The sequence below is a fragment of the Oryctolagus cuniculus genome, chromosome 16 (genome assembly GCF_964237555.1).
Source record: "Oryctolagus cuniculus chromosome 16, mOryCun1.1, whole genome shotgun sequence".
In the NCBI taxonomy this organism is placed as follows: Eukaryota; Metazoa; Chordata; class Mammalia; order Lagomorpha; family Leporidae; genus Oryctolagus; species Oryctolagus cuniculus.
The window spans coordinates 58,250,786-58,267,104 of NC_091447.1; the positions used below are offsets into that span (position 1 = coordinate 58,250,786).

Consider the following 16,319-nt stretch of genomic DNA (forward strand, 5'->3'; position numbering starts at 1 on the left):
GAGACCCTGAATCCCCCCCACAGGAGAACCTGAACCCCACACACACCCCCAGGAGAACCTGAACCCCACACACACCCAGGAGACCCTGAACCCCACACACACACACACCCAGGAGAACCTGAACCCCACACACACACCCAGGAGAACCTGAACCCCACACACACCCAGGAGAACCTGAATTCCACACACCGCCAGGAGAACCTGAACCCCACACACACACACTCCCAGGAGACCCTGAACCCCACACACCCAGGAGAACCTTTTCCACACACACCCAGGAAACCCTGAAACCCCCACACACACACACCCAGGAGACCCCGAATCCCCCACACAGGAGAACCTGAACCCCACACACACCCCCAGGAGAACCTGAACCACACACGCACACAGGAGACCCTGAACCCCCCCACACGCACCCAGGAGACCCTGAATCCCCCCCACAGGAGAACCTGAACCCCACACACACCCCCAGGAGAACCTGAACCCCACACACACCCAGGAGAACCTGAATTCCACACACACACACACCCAGGAGAACCTGAACCCCACACACACACCCAGGAGAACCTGAATTCCACACACCGCCAGGAGAACCTGAATTCCACACACACACCCAGGAGAACCTGAACCCCACACACACCCAGGAGACCCTGAACCCCACACACACCCAGGAGAACCTGAATTCCACACACACACCCAGGAGACCCTGAACCCCCCCCACACACACCCAGGAGACCCTGAACCCCCCACAAACACACCCAGGAGACCCTGAACCCCACACACACCCAGGAGACCCTGAACCCCACACACACACCCAGGAGACCCTGAACCCCACACACACCCAGGAGACCCTGAACCCACACACACACACCCAGGAGAACCTGAATTCCACACACACACCCAGGAGACCCTGAACCCACACACACACCCAGGAGAACTTGGACACACCCAGGAGACCCTGAACCCCACACACACCCAGGAGACCCTGAACCCCACACACACACCCAGGAGAACTTGGACACACCCAGGAGACCCTGAACCCCACACACACCCAGGAGAACCTGAATTCCACACACACACCCAGGAGACCCTGAACCCCACACACACACACCCAGGAGACCCTGAACCCCACACACACCCAGGAGAACTTGGACACACCCAGGAGAACCTGAACCCCACACGCACCCAGGAGACCCTGAATCTCCTGTGGGGGAGGCTGAATCCGGAGAGGCCTAGAGGAACTTCCTGAGCCTGCCTGGAATTTGAAAACCTGACTTTGAGTTTCTAGTCCCTGGTGGCAAACACCCCAGCCCCAGGCTTCTGCCTAGGGATCATCGAGGTGGTACAACAGGAGTGGCTAAGACCCTTTTGCATCACATCACCCCACTCCTTGCCTGCACCCGCTCTGTACCCCAGCGATATATACACCTCCCTTTTACAATACAGTGAGAGCCTGCTTCCACTGGGCTCCACACCACGCCTGACTGTCCCCCGGGTTTGGGGAAGGCTGAGTGGCGGGTGGCGCACTTCCCCTCCTCGGTCAAGGCAAGCTGCAGGCAGCCTGCCTAATTCTCCGGCGGTGGCAAGGGACAGTCACCGCAATCCCCCACACACCCAGGAGAACCTGAATTCCACACACACCCAGGAAAACCAGAACCCCCCCCCACACACCCTGGAGACCCTGAATCCCCCCACACACTCCCAGGAGAACCTGAATCCCCCCCACACAGACCCAGGAGACCCTGAACCCCCCACACACACCCAGGAGAACCACAACCCCCCCACACACACACCCTGGAGACCCTGAATCCCCCCCACACACACCCAGGAGAACCTGAATTCCACACATACCCAGGAAAACCAGAACCCCCCACACACACACCCTGGAGACCCTGAATCCCCCCACACACTCCCAGGATAACCTGAATCCCCCCCACAGACCCAGGAGACCCTGAACCCCCCACACACACCCAGGAGAACCACAACCCCCCCACACACACACACCCTGGAGACCCTGAATCCCCCCACACACACACCCAGGAGAACCTGAATTCCACACACACCCAGGAAAACCAGAACCCCCCACACACACACCCTGGAGACCCTGAATCCCCCCCACACTCCCAGGATAACCTGAATCCCCCACACACACACCCAGGAGAACCTGAATTCTACACACACACACCCATGAGCACCTGAACCCCCCCCACACACACACCCTGGAGACCCTGAATACCCCACACACTCCCAGGAGAACCTGAATTCTACACACACACACCCATGAGCACCTGAACCCCACACACGCACACCCAGTGGTACCTCAGCTCCGCCCAGGGCCGAGGAAAACAAGGCACACTCCAACAACGGTTCACACCCCCTGCCACTCTGACCGTGGGCTTGGCCAGCCGAGGGGCTGTGCCTCGGGCTCCTGCCACACCAGCCCTGGGCCGGGGCTCAGGCACACGAGGCGCATCACAGCCTGGGAGTCAGCGACGAAGCCTGAGAGAGGCAGCTGCTGTGGCTCGGCCGTGAGCGCCCACGGAGAACGCTGACACGCACAGGTGAGTTCTCTGTGTGTCCCAGAGGTGGGGAAAATGATGCACTGCCCCCAACGCTGGTCACAGCGCAGTGCGGGGCGGCACGTGGGGTTCTGTCCACCACACTTAGTTATCTGCCAGCATGAAGCGATTTCCCAATAGACAGCGAGAGCCAAGGCTCAGAAAACCAGACGTGGGCACAGGGTAAGCCACCTCTCGCAAAGCGGGGTCCCTTGTTGGAACGCCGGGTCGAGTCCCGGCTGCTCCACTTCCCGTCCAGCGCCTGCCCAAGCAGTGATGCTCCCGGCTTCGGCCTGGCCCAGCCCTGCAGTGCAGGCTTTTCGGAGGGGGACCAGGGCATGGACGATTCTCCCCCCATCCCCGTCTCCGTCTCTCTCCCCCCTCCGTGCCCCCAGGCCCCCCGTCTCCCCCCCTCTCTGCCCCCGTCTCTCTCTCCCTTCCCCCTCTCTCCACACCCCCACGCCCCGCCTCTCTCCTCCTTCCTCCTCTCTCCACCCCTGTCTCTCTCCCCCTTCCTCCTCTCTCCACACCCCGGTCTCTCCCCCCACTCCCTCCTCCTCTCTCCGCACCCCCCCCCGTCTCTCTCCCCCTCCCTCTCTCTCCCCGCCCCACGCCCCCGTCTCCCCCCACTCCCTCCTCCTCTCTCCGCCCCTGTCTCTCTCCCCCTTCCCCCTCTCTCTCCGCCCCCAGGCCCCCATCTCCCCCCCACACCCCCTCTTTCTGTCTTCAGCAGCACTGTAGGGCGCCGGTTTCTTTTCTGAGTCTGAGCCTCCCTGTCCGAGAAGTGGGCTGGGCGGCCGTCCCGTCCGTCCCGTTCCCCCAGGCCAAGGGTCTCATGTGGTGGGCGTGGCCGGTCCGTTCTGGGCGCCACAGGGTGGGCGTGGCTGGTTCGGCTCCCGACATCACGTGGTGGGCGCCCAGTGGGCAGGTGGGAGGGTAGCTGGGTTCCCAGGAGGCGGCGGGGTGGGAAAACAAGAGGCTTCCACAAGCCGCAGGTCGGATGCGAAAATAACTTATTGCTGTCCTCCCGCTGCCGCCGTGTCCGGCCCCTCCAGGCCAGCGACTCGGAGAACCACACACAGGGCTGGGTGCGCTCGGGTGTTTACTGGGACGGGGCTGGTTGGTCAGACTTTCTTGGTGATGCTCTTGGGGGTGGCCAGCTCATAGAGGCGAGGGGACGCCTGTGCGGCCAGCGAGGCGGGGGAGATGCGGTAGGGGTCGTAGCCCTCGTTGAGGCACTTGCGCACTTTGGGCTGTGCCAGGGCGACAACCCGGGGGCTGGCCACCGCCTTCTTGGTGACGTCCAGCACCTCCCAGCGAGGGTCGCGGTCAGGCACACACTTGTCCGACTGGGCCTTGGGCACTGGAGGGGCAGACGAGATGGGGGGGGAGGGCAGAGCTCAGCTGTCTGTGTACCAACAGCCTGCCCATCGGCGGGAGGATGGACAAACATGGTGTGGTCCACGGAGAACAAGGAGGCCCTGGCGCGCCACGCGTGGAGGGACCCGACGGCGTCACGCGTGGTCCACGCACACGGGGAGCACCACGAAACCAGGAGCAGGGGTAAGGCTGACGCGCCACGCGGAGGGACCCGACGGCCTCACGCCAGGGAGATGCAGATACAGAGACCACACGCGTGGCCCCCACTGATGGAGACATCTCCCACAGGCGACTCCACAGGGACCGGAGGGGATGCACAGTCCCAGGGCTGGGGCGGGGTGGGGTGACTGCTCAGGGCAGGAGGCTGCTCTTTGGAGTGCTGAGAATGTTCTAGAATGACTGCGGTGCTGCCTGCACAACTCCATGGATGCACAAAAAGCTGACTTGCACACTTCAGAGAGTAAAGGGCAACCACTCCCCAGTGGCCACGGTCCCGGCTGGGGCCACAGGAGGGCGGTCCAGCGCCCCGGCCCCCCCACTTCACCTGCCCTCCGCTCCCACTCAGGTCACGTGGGGAGGGGCTGCAGGGTGCGCCCCGGGACCCTCCCTCCCAGCCCCTCCATCACACGGCAGGCTCAGCACTGCTGCTGGGAGGCCAGGAGAGGGGACCGGCAGGCCTCAGGGGGACGGGGCTGGCCTCCCTCGTCATCTCTGGGGCACGGGGTGGGCACAGCCCCCGTGCAAATGGTAGACGCCGCTCGCCCTGGGGAGGAGAGTGGAGCCCCTCCCAGCCAGCTGAGCCCTGGCAAGGGGTCCAGGAGCTGCTGGGGGCGTCAGGGCTCCTGCACTCTGGTCCCAGCTGACGTGCTCTTGGGCCCCCAGAAGCCCTGTGAGTGCACACAGCAGTCAGCCGAGCCCCAGAACCCGCGTGAGTGCACGGGGGGGGGGGTCGGCTGAGCCACCCCCGACCCCGTGTGCACACGGGGTCCACGCCCTGTGTTTCCTCCTCTGTTCCATGCGTTCTGGCCCCAACCATGACAGGCAGGAAATCTAGACTGGAAAGGAGTCTTACACCGATCGACACATGCGTGACGACCCAGGCGTGTGCAGGTCAGGATGCGTGTGGGGGCGTGTACTCAGGCTCCATTTCTCTAACACTGATGGCATGAATGAATGAGTGAACAAGGGAATGAATGAAGTGAGCGGACTGTGTCAGAGAGAACCGGGGAGGGAAGAAGTCGAGTGGCTCCACACCCACCAGCGAAGGTCGGGGAGAAAGACACATGCGCCACCACTGTGATCCCCTGGGCCTGGCCTGGAGCTGACCACACGGCAGACAGAGGATGCGGCACACATAGGTAGAGGGCAGGCACTATGGATAAAGGGCAGGGGGAGGGGTTTAGGGTCCCCAGGGACAGAGGCGGAGGAGGAGGTACCAGGGTCCCCAGGGACAGAGGTGGGGGTGCAGGGTCCCCAGGGACAGAGGTGGGGGTGCAGGGTCCCCAGGGACAGAGGCAGGGAGTGCAGGGTCCCCAGGGACAGAGGTGGGGGTGCAGGGTCCCCAGGGACAGAGGTGGGGGAAGAGTTACCAGGGTCCCCAGGGACAGAGGCCCCCAGGGATAAGGGGTTGCAGGGTCCCCAGGGACAGAGGTGGGGGAGGAGGTACCAGGGTCCCCAGGGACAGAGGTGGGGGTGCAGGGTCCCCAGGGACAGAGGTGGGGGAAGAGTTACCAGGGTCCCCAGGGACAGAGGCCCCCAGGGATAAGGGTTGCAGGGTGCCCAGATGGCCCCCGAGAAGAGGAGAGGAGTCCTGGCCTGACCCCGAGGGCCTCCCCTGGAACGGTGAGCACAGGGACAGACCCCAGCAGGACACCCCACTACCCCTCTACCTGCCAGGAGGGAAATAAGGGGTGCAGGGTGGGCCTGAGCACTTCGTCTGCCCAGATGTAGAGTGAGGTGGGGAAGGGGCTTCGGGACCCTGGCAGAGCACCAGGAAGGATGCACATGTGAGGTCACTCACGTGTGCACACCCACACCACACACCCAGCTCACGTGTGCACACACATGTACACACAGCACACACTGCTCATGTGTGCACACCCAGCTCACATAAGCACACACAGCACACAACTCACGTGTGCACACCCACACCACACACCCGGCTCACATGTGCACACACAGCACACAGCTCACTCACGTGTGTACATGCACAACACACACCCAGCTCATGTGTGCACACAGCACACACGTGTGCACACAGCTCACATGTGCACATGCACAGCAACACCCAGCTCACATAAACACACACAGCACACACTCATGTGTGCACACAGCTCACTCACGTGTGCACATGCACAGCACACACACATCTCACATGTGCACACAGCTCACTCATGTGTGCACACACATGTACACACAGCTCACATGTGCACATAGAGCACACCACGTGAGTTGTCCCCAGGGACCCTTGACAGCCATCTCAGTTCAGGGAGGAGGACATGGAAGAGGGTGCGCAGAGTCGACAGAAGCAGACCCCAGGCCTAGGACCTGGGACTCCCCGTCTCCCCTGTCCAGCGGGCAGCAGGGCAGCAGGGTGTCGAGCCCAGGGGTCCACTCACTGGCCAGGTTCAGGAGGCGGTTGTAGTCCGACACGTGTGGCTTAGACTTCGGCATGGGGTCCCACTGCCCCTGCAGGGTGGCCGGGGGCCTGGGCTTAGCCAGCCGGAGAATCCGTGAGCTGGGGACTGCCATCTGGGCCGCCCGTGACACCTGGGACACCTGGGAGAGGACAGCCATGGAGGCGCTTGGATCTGCAGGTCGCGGACAGGGAGGGCTCCTCCGGGGGTGACCAGAAACCCACGGTGTGTGGGGGGTAAACCTGGGGCCCAAGCCCTCTTGGTGGACCGGCTCTGCAGTCCAGTAAGTAAGCTGCCTGCAGTGCCGGCATCCCACGTCGGCACTGGTTCAAGTCCTGGCTGCTCCACTTCCCATCCAGCTCCCTGCTAATGGCCTGGGAGGCGGCAGTGATGGACCAAGTCCTTGGGCCTGCACCCACGTGGGAGACTGGATGGAGCTCCTGGCTCCTGGCTTCAGCCTGGCCCAGCCCTGGCCGCTGCGGCCATCTGGGGAGTGAACCAGCACATGGAAGCTCGCTCTCTCTCTTTCTGTCTCTCTCTCTCTCTCTCTTTCTGTCTCTCTCCCTCTCTCTCTCTAACTCTGCTACTCAAATAAATAAATCTGACATGGAAACAAAACCAACATAAACCTCTTGGGGATATCGCCAGGACCCCACGGGGGAGGAGTGACTGAGGACAGAACAGGACACACATGTCCACTAGTGTCCCCAGGGACCCAGATCCTCACATGGCCCCCACGACACCTGTCCCTCATGCTCCCTGCTGGCACCCAAGGGCCCAGTGACCAAACCCATCCGTCCATGGAATGCACATGGGGACGGCCAGCACCGTTGGCTCAGGGAGGAAGCCAGGCTCGGGCGCCGGGGAGGGGGGCTCGTGGACGACATCCAGGGAGAGCAGGGGACTCCGATCTGAAGCCCACCCAGCATTTTCCTTAATAGGAAGGAAGCTGTGTGTGTGTGTAAGCTTCTGCAGCCACACAGGTGGGCAGGGGGCCGGCAGGGCGACCCCAGCTGGACTGAGGGGCTGACGAGAGCAAGCGAGGGAGCCGGGCCAGCCAGGAGGGTGGCTCCAGGGTCCGCTCCCCCAGCCCCCAGGCAGCCTCCTGCAGAGTCCCGGCGTCCCCACCCACCCTGCACAGGAGTGAGCTGCACAGAGCACCCGGCACCCACCTCGGACATGTGGATGCTCCAGATGTTACTCCGGATCTTGGGGGCAGCCAGCTCCTTCAGCCGACTGGACGCCTGGCACTCCAAGGTGGACCGGGGGATGGGCCAGATGGGCGTGGTCCTAGGACATGCGCAGCACAGGTCACCAGCGTTAGGGGTAGGGTTAGCCAACGTGTGTGTGTGCGTGTGTACACAGTGTCAGTCACGCCCAGTCTAGGGTGTGTGTGTGTGTGTGTATGCGCTTTGTCAATCACAGCTCAGACTGGGGCGTGAATGTGTGTGCACGTGTGCATGGTGTCAGTCACATCCAGCCTAGGGTGTGTGTGTGTGCCGTGTCAACCACAGCACAGTTAGGGTTGTCTGCGTGTGTGTGCGTGTTGTGTGTGTGCATGCTCTGTGTCCATCACAACCGAGCCAAGGGTATGAGTGTGTGTGTGTGCTGTGTCAACCACAGCCCAGTCTACAGTATGTGTGTGTGCTCTGTGTCAATGTGTCAATAACACCCAGCCTAAAGTGTGAGTGTGTGTGTGTGCATGGTGTCAGTCACACCCAGCCTAGGGTGTGTGTGTGTGTGTATGCACTTTGTCAATCACAGCTCAGACTGGGGCGTGAATGTGTGTGCGCGTGTGCATGGTGTCAGTCACGCCCAGCCTAGGGTGTGTGTGTGTGCCGTGTCAACCACAGCACAGTTAGGGTGTGTCTGCGTGTGTGTGTGTGTGTGCACTTCATCGATCACAGCTCAACCTAGGGTATGAGTGTGTGTGTGTGCTGTGTCAACCACAGCCCAGTCTACAGTATGTGTGTGTGCTCTGTGTCAATGTGTCAATAACACCCAGCCTAAAGTGTGAGTGTGTGTGTGTGCATGATGTCAGTCACACCCAGCCTAGGGTGTGTGCTCATGTGCTCTGTTGTCAACCACACCCAGCCTAGGGTGTGTGTGTGTGCTGTGTCAATCGCAGTACAGCCTAGGGGTGTGTGTGTGTGCTCTGTGTCAATCACAACCGAGCCTAGGGTATGAGTGTGTGTGTGCACTTCATCAATCACAGCCCAGTCTACAGTGTGTGTGTGTGTGTGTGTGTGTGTGTGTGCTCTGTGTCAATGTGTCAACTACACCCAGCCTAGGGTGTATGTGTGTGTGCAGTGTCAGTCACACCCAGCCTAGGTGTCTGCAGCTGGGAAAGGCTGGGATTTGGAGAGCCTCAAAGCGCCCTAGAAGCTTCCCTGAAACTCACTGAGGACGGTACCGCCCTCACCCCTTCCAGCTGTCCAGCCCAGGGACAGAGGCCTGCTCCAGTCCAGCCTTCTTACTGAGGATGCTACCGCCCTCACCCACTTCCAGCTGTCCAGCCCAGGGACAGAGGCCTGCTCCAGTCCAGCCTTCTTACTGAGGATGCTACCGCCCTCACCCACTTCCAGCTGTCCAGCCCAGGGACAGAGGCCTGCTCCAGTCCAGCCTTCTTACTGAGAATGCTACCGCCCTCACCCCTTCCAGCTGTCCAGCCCAGGGACAGAGGCCTGCTCCAGTCCAGCCTTCTCACTGAGAATGCTACCGCCCTCACCCCTTCCAGCTGTCCAGCCCAGGGACAGAGGCCTGCTCCAGTCCAGCCTTCTCACTGAGGATGGTACCGCCCTCACCCCTTCCAGCTGTCCAGCCCAGGGACAGAGGCCTGCTCCAGTCCAGCCTTCTTACTGAGGACAGTACCGCCCTCACCCCTTCCAGCTGTCCAGCCCAGGGACAGAGGCCTGCTCCAGTCCAGCCTTCTCACTGAGGATGCTACCGCCCTCACCCACTTCCAGCTGTCCAGCCCAGGGACAGAGGCCTGCTCCAGTCCAGCCTTCTTACTGAGAATGCTACCGCCCTCACCCCTTCCAGCTGTCCAGCCCAGGGACAGAGGCCTGCTCCAGTCCAGCCTTCTTACTGAGGATGCTACCGCCCTCACCCCCTCCCAGCTGTCCAGCCCAGGGACAGAGGCCTGCTCCAGTCCAGCCTTCTTACTGAGGATGGAACCGCCCTCACCCCTTCCAGCTGTCCAGCCCAGGGACAGAGGCCTGCTCCAGTCCAGCCTTCTTACTGAGGATGCTACCGCCCTCACCCCTTCCAGCTGTCCAGCCCAGGGACAGAGGCCTGCTCCAGTCCAGCCTTCTCACTGAGGATGCTACCGCCCTCACCCCTTCCAGCTGTCCAGCCCAGGGACAGAGGCCTGCTCCAGTCCAGCCTTCTCACTGAGGACGGTACCGCCCTCACCCCTTCCAGCTGTCCAGCCCAGGGACAGAGGCCTGCTCCAGTCCAGCCTTCTTACTGAGGATGCTACCGCCCTCACCCACTTCCAGCTGTCCAGCCCAGGGACAGAGGCCTGCTCCAGTCCAGCCTTCTCACTGAGGACGGTACCGCCCTCACCCCTTCCAGCTGTCCAGCCCAGGGACAGAGGCCTGCTCCAGTCCAGCCTTCTTACTGAGGATGCTACCGCCCTCACCCACTTCCAGCTGTCCAGCCCAGGGACAGAGGCCTGCTCCAGTCCAGCCTTCTTACTGAGGATGCTACCGCCCTCACCCCTTCCAGCTGTCCAGCCCAGGGACAGAGGCCTGCTCCAGTCCAGCCTTCTCACTGAGGACGGTACCGCCCTCACCCCTTCCAGCTGTCCAGCCCAGGGACAGAGGCCTGCTCCAGTCCAGCCTTCTTACTGAGGATGCTACCGCCCTCACCCACTTCCAGCTGTCCAGCCCAGGGACAGAGGCCTGCTCCAGTCCAGCCTTCTCACTGAGAATGCTACCGCCCTCACCCCTTCCAGCTGTCCAGCCCAGGGACAGAGGCCTGCTCCAGTCCAGCCTTCTCACTGAGGACGGTACCGCCCTCACCCCTTCCAGCTGTCCAGCCCAGGGACAGAGGCCTGCTCCAGTCCAGCCTTCTTACTGAGGATGCTACCGCCCTCACCCACTTCCAGCTGTCCAGCCCAGGGACAGAGGCCTGCTCCAGTCCAGCCTTCTCACTGAGTACGGTACCGCCCTCACCCCTTCCAGCTGTCCAGCCCAGGGACAGAGGCCTGCTCCAGTCCAGCCTTCTTACTGAGGATGGAACCGCCCTCACCCCTTCCAGCTGTCCAGCCCAGGGACAGAGGCCTGCTCCAGTCCAGCCTTCTCACTGAGGATGCTACCGCCCTCACCCACTTCCAGCTGTCCAGCCCAGGGACAGAGGCCTGCTCCAGTCCAGCCTTCTTACTGAGGATGCTACCGCCCTCACCCACTTCCAGCTGTCCAGCCCAGGGACAGAGGCCTGCTCCAGTCCAGCCTTCTCACTGAGAATGCTACCGCCCTCACCCCCTCCCAGCTGTCCAGCCCAGGAACAGAGGCCTGCTCCAGTCCAGCCTTCTCAGTCCTCCAGTGGCAACAGCCCCTCCCAGGGCCTCGTCCCTGCCCCCTCCTCAGGAGCCCGGGTGAGGTCCCTGGGTTGTGGGAACAGCTGGGCTTGGAGTGCTTCCCTGTGTCACCCCGCAAGCTCAGCCATATTTTGTTGACCCTCAGCAAGCTGCCCACGCGTCCACATGCCTGGGGTGGCACCCAGTGTGTAAGCACAGCCCCGCAGACGGCCGCAGCCCTGCAGCCGCCCTCAGCCTCCGGTCCTCTCTGCCCATGCTCAGGTGCTGTGAACTCTGGGGGCACTGACGCCGCCCTCAGCCCACTGCACGCCCCCACCTCAGCCCCTGTTAGCAAATGCAAACACGGGGTGGGGGGCACCTCCGAGTGTGAAGGGGGTCCAGGCAGCTACTTGTGCCAGTCCTGTGTCCCCGTGCGTGTGCACAGATGTGACTGACCTGTGTGTGAACACACACAGAGCTCTGAGGGAGAACTGGGCGTGAAACCACCGCTTACGGTTCCCACCGTTTCAGACCATCACGTTCCACCACGCACCTGCCCGCACCACCACCACCCTGACTATACGGGCCCGGGGCCCTGCCTGCCGTAGGCATGGCTGGGGGGCCGGGCAGACTCTGCAACCCAGCCCTGGGCTGGGGACCCCTCCCCATGCCACGGCCTGCCTAGGTCAGGGAGAGCCCAGCCCTCGTCCCCTACCTATTGTTGTTGTAGTACTCCAGATAGAATCTCTTGGGCCGGGCCAGTTCCTCCACTCGAGGGGACACCTCTGGGCACAGGGGAAATGGGAAAGTGCCCAGTCACTGCCCAGCAGTGGACCCCAGCCAAGACAGCCCGCCCTGCCCAGCGCACCGTCTGCCTGTGGAATTCAGCTCTCTGCAGCTGAGGGGCCAGGCAGCAAGCCCCCTGCAGGGGCAACTGTGCTGCCCCCACCCTGGGCACCCGAAGGCACTTGCTCAGGACTGTGTGGTATAGGAGGTAGGGCCCACGGCTCCTCCTCAGGGCTCGGAGTGGACCCAGAAACCCATGGTTGGAAGCCAGCGTGGGCCTGGCGTTTGCTGGTCACTGTTGCTCCCCCAGTAATGATCTCCTTGAGGTAAATTAACCCCACTACGCCTCCCCACGCCCTCTCCCCAGCCTTCAAACAGAAGGGGCAGAGTCCAGCAGAGACTTCCAGAAGATGGACAGAGGCTCCTAGGGCACAGAGCAGGGAAGACCAGGCTCCCTGGGTCAGAGAGGGGTCGGTTCTAGCAGGGGCTGGAGCGCCCCTCCTGTGTCCCCCAGCACCAGGAGGCCAGTGGCCAGCACAGTGTGGCCGGGCCCCAAGGCCGAGCAGAGGCCACCCCAGCCTCAGATGGACAAGGGCTCCACCTACCGGGCACCGTGATGGTGAGGGTCGTATCCTCGAGAAACCGTTCGGTCCAGTACACAGAGGGCCTGGAACACACCAGTGGACCAGCGTGAGGGCAGCAAGGACCCCAGCTCTGGGCCTGGCATGAAGCAAGAGCTTGGGGCTCCCTGGCAGGGCAGCACACGGGGCAGGCTGCGGGCTGAGGAGGAGCCGGGGAACCTGTGGCTTGGATCAGGGTCAGAGTTACAGTCAGGGTCAGGCTTAGGGTCAGTGTCAAGGCTAGGGATTTAGGATTGCGGTTAGGGTTAGGGCGTTAGGGTTAGGGTTAGGGATTTAGGGTTAATGGTTACATACTTAAGGTGAGGGAGTAAGGGTTAGGAATTTAGGGTTAGGATTGGTTTCAGGATTTAGGGTTATGGTTAGGGATTTGAGATTATGGTTAGGATTTGGGTTAGGGAATTGAGATTATGGCTAGGGTTAGGATTAGGGTTAGGGTTAGGATTCAAGTTAGGGTTAGGATTAAGTTTAGTGACATAGTTAATGTTAGGATTAGGGATTTAGGGTTAGAGTTAGGGATTAGGGTTAGGATTAGGGTTAGGTTTAGTGATTTATATTTAGGGTTAGATTTAGGGATTTAGGGTTAGGGTTAGGATTAGGAGTTAGTGATTTAGGGTTAGGGCATGGGTAGTGTTATGGTCATGGTTATGGTTAAGAGTTAGGATTAGGTTTAGGATTAGGGATTTGGGACTTGAGTTATGGTTGGGATTAGGGTTAGGGATCTAGGATTTGAAGTTAGGTTAGGGTTAAGGTTAGAGAACAGAGTTAGGAATTTAGGGTTAGGGTTGGGTTCAGGATTTAGGGTTAGGGTTTTGTTAAATTTCAGGGTTTAGGGCTATGGGTTTTGGGCTAGGGAGATGGCCAGAAGATTATTATAGTTTTAGAGTTATAGTTAGGGTTAGTGGTTTAGAGACAGGACTTTCAGTTTAGGGTTAGGGTTATGGTTAAAGATTTAGGGTCAATGCTAAGTCTTAAGGTTAGGGTTAGAGGTTAGGATTAGGGTAAGGGGTTACGGATTTATTGTTAGGGTTAGAGTTTAGGGTTAGGGTTAGGGGTTAGGGCTAGGATTTAGGGTTAGGGTTAGGGCTAGGATTTAGGGTTAGGGTTAGGGTTAGGGCTAGGATTTAGGGTTAGGGTTAGGATTTAGGGTTAGGGTTAGGGGTTAGGGTTTGGGTTAGGGTTAGGATTTAGGGTTAGGGTTAGGGTTAGGATTTAGGGTTAGGGTTAGGATTTAGGGTTAGGGTTAAAGATTTAGGGTCAATACTAAGTCTTAAAGTTAGGGTTAGAGGTTAGGATTAGGGTAAGGGGTTATGGATTTATTGTTAGGGTTAGGGTTAGGATTTAAGGTTAGGGTTAGGGTTAGGGCTAGGATTTAAGGTTAGGGTAGGGTTAGGGTTAGGGCTAGGATTTAGGGTTAGGGTTAGGGCTAGGATTTAGGGTTAGGGTTAGGATTTAGGGTTAGGGTTAGGGTTAGGGTTAGGGTTAGGGGTCAGGGCTAGGGTTAGGGTTAGGGCTAGGATTTAGGGTTAGGGTTAGGGTTAGGGTTCTGATTCGAGTTTATTTAGAATTCCAGTGACAGCCATGACATTGGAGATCCTGGGCAGCTGGGAGAGTGCCTTGGACACGGTGGGTGACACGTCCTGAGCCTCCTGGGCCTGCACCAGTGCCGAGTCGGAGGGAGGTGAGCCAGGGGCGACAGCGCCAGCAGAGCCCCAGCTTCTCGAGGGAGTGGCCAGGTCCTCTCTGCCTGAAGCCAGGTCCGGGGCTAGCGTGTGGGTGAGGGAGCCCCCACCTGGAAGCCCCTCCCTCCCTGGCCGGGCGCCGCGGCCACGTGAGCTGCAGGTGGGGAGCAGGCGAGGGACTTACCAATAGAGACAGAAGTGCAAGGTGGTCTTGCATGGGGTGATCCACGCATAGCCCCTACAGCGGCCTCTCATCCTGCGACGAGACAGGGCCAACGCCCTGCTGCCGTCCGCCGCCACCGCCCTGAGGACCCCAGGGGCCACCGTCCCCACCAGGCCCCACCGCTGGGATCCTGATTCTGTTCCCTGGCGGCCCCTCCCCCACCCCCACCCCACCCCCGTGGGAGCTCGGGGTCGCCACCTTTCCGAGGACCTGGACCTGCCCCACCCAGTGAGGCCCAGGCCTGGCCGGCCCTCACCTGTCTCTCAGGACCTGCCAGTTGGTCTTGGGTTCTGCCAGCTCCAGGAGCCGGCGCCGCTGCCGCCTCCCTCTGGCCATGGAGCAGCGGGGCAGTGTGCGGGTGATGGACAGCCGACTGCGGGAGAGTCGGTGTTGGGGCTGGCACCGCCTGGCCCTTGCCCGCCCCGCCCACCTGCTGTCCTCTCAGGCTTCCCTGGTGGGGATGGGCCAGGGCCTGAAGCACCACCCCCCACCCCCACAGCTTCCTAAGGCCCTGCTCCCCCCTTTATGAGAGGAATGGGGGTGCTGTGGCACAGGGGGTTAGGCTGGCGCCCCACGTGAGCGCAGGTGCAAGTCCCAGCCGCTCCACTGTCCACTGAGCTCCTTGCTCATGGCCTGGGGCAGCAGCAGGGGACAACCCAAGCGCTTGGACCTCTGCACCCACGTGGGAGCCCCGGATGAGGCGTCTGGCTTCCGACAAGCCCAGTTCTGGCCTTGCAGCCATCTAGGGAGTGAACCAGAGGAGGGAAGATCTCTCTCTCTCTCTCTCTCTCCTCTGACTTTCAAATAAGTAAATAGAGAGAGAGGCCGGCCCCAGCTCCCAGGACCATCGCAGGGCTCACAGCCACTCCACTCTCAAGCATTTTCCAGCACCTGTGGTGCAGGACAGCGGGGCCACAGGAGCAGGGCCTTGGCTGCCCCTGCCCTCAGCCCCACTTCGCCCCCCCCGCCCCCACCAGGGCCCCTTGGGCTCTCTGGGAGGGAGGGGCGTGGCTTCACCCTAGGTGGAACAGCCCTGCCCCACCAGCCAGCAGGTGTCAGCCAGGGGAGCCCTGAGGGGGACAGGAGGCGCTGGGGGGGCGCGGTGCACGTGGCCGGAAGTCGCCCCCCAAGTGCTCAGGCCCGCGCCCTAACCCGGCCATCTGCGTGTGCTTTTCTCTTCCACTCCGAAAGCGGGGGCCGCCGCGCCCCCCGCTGACCCCCGACCCCCCCCCGAACACCTCATCTCCGCAATGTCCTCTGCATCTTTGTCCGGAGCCCCCTCCGACTCGGAAAGCGCGTCCTCCTGGTTCGCGGGCCCGGGGGGCTCGTCCCCGGCCACCTCCTCAGCAGGGACCTCCTCGTCCTCTTGGTCTTCCAGCCCCAGGTCCGCATCCTCGGGGTCCCGGTATTTGGGGTCCTTGAACCGCAGGCTGCTGTACACGGGGCCCCGGAGGCCGAGGGCCTCGTCCTGGCCGCCCCCGGGCCCGCCCCCCGCCTCCGAGAAGCGGCGGTCCTCCATGGGCCGGGTCCCCTCCGCACACCTGCGTCCTAGCTCTGGCAACACCCAAATGGATCTGCGGTCACCAGGGCGACAGGAGAAGGCGCCGCCCACATTCTAACCACGGGCCGGGCGGGGTGGGGGAGGGGCTCAGCGCGGGCGGCGCCCCCACCCTGCAGGTGCTGGACCCGGGTCCTTCCTGGAGGTCACACCTGCCTTCCCGGGATGCTGGCCAGAGACTGGAGCAGGGTCAGCAGGGGCTTCTGGGAGGCATCCCGGCCTCCCTCCCTCTCTCTCCTCTTCCCTCTCCCTCTCCCTCTCCCTCTCCCTCTCCCTCTCCTTCCCTCTCCCTCTCCCTCTCCCTCCCCTCCCTCTCCCCCTCTTCTCCCTCTCTCC

At 61.7% G+C, this 16,319-nt stretch overlaps 1 protein-coding gene across 3 annotated transcripts; it reads right to left on the reverse strand.

The window, feature by feature from the left end:
- Positions 1–3,554: 3,554 nt before the first annotated feature.
- SPMAP2 (sperm microtubule associated protein 2) lies at positions 3,555–16,007 on the reverse strand. 3 transcript variants are annotated; one of them, XM_070059478.1, is made up of 8 exons: positions 15,664–16,006; positions 14,682–14,798; positions 14,387–14,458; positions 12,488–12,549; positions 11,812–11,881; positions 7,747–7,864; positions 6,557–6,716; positions 3,555–3,921 (listed from the first exon to the last, which is right to left on the reverse strand). In XM_070059478.1, the coding sequence occupies exons 1-8, from the start codon at positions 15,942–15,944 to the stop codon at positions 3,683–3,685; spliced, it is 1,119 nt and encodes a 372-aa protein (XP_069915579.1). In that variant the 5' UTR covers positions 15,945–16,006; the 3' UTR covers positions 3,555–3,682. The 3 variants fall into 3 exon arrangements, with proteins under 3 accessions (XP_069915579.1, XP_069915581.1, XP_069915580.1); XM_070059480.1 differs by lacking the exon at positions 6,557–6,716 and having other exon boundaries at positions 15,664–16,007; XM_070059479.1 differs by lacking the exon at positions 14,387–14,458.
- Positions 16,008–16,319: the final 312 nt, after the last annotated feature.

Bases quoted from the DNA above. Each gene is read 5' to 3' on its own strand.
- SPMAP2 (XM_070059478.1), bottom strand. From the start codon at position 15,944: ATGGAGGACCGCCGCTTCTCGGAGGCGGGGGGCGGGCCCGGGGGCGGC. The intron at 14,799-15,663 runs GTGTTCGGGGGG...ACTCTCCCGCAG, and splicing joins GAGGACATTGCGGAGATGAG to TCGGCTGTCCATCACCCGCA. The intron at 14,459-14,681 runs GTGAGGGCCGGC...GTCTCGTCGCAG, and splicing joins TGGCAGGTCCTGAGAGACAG to GATGAGAGGCCGCTGTAGGG.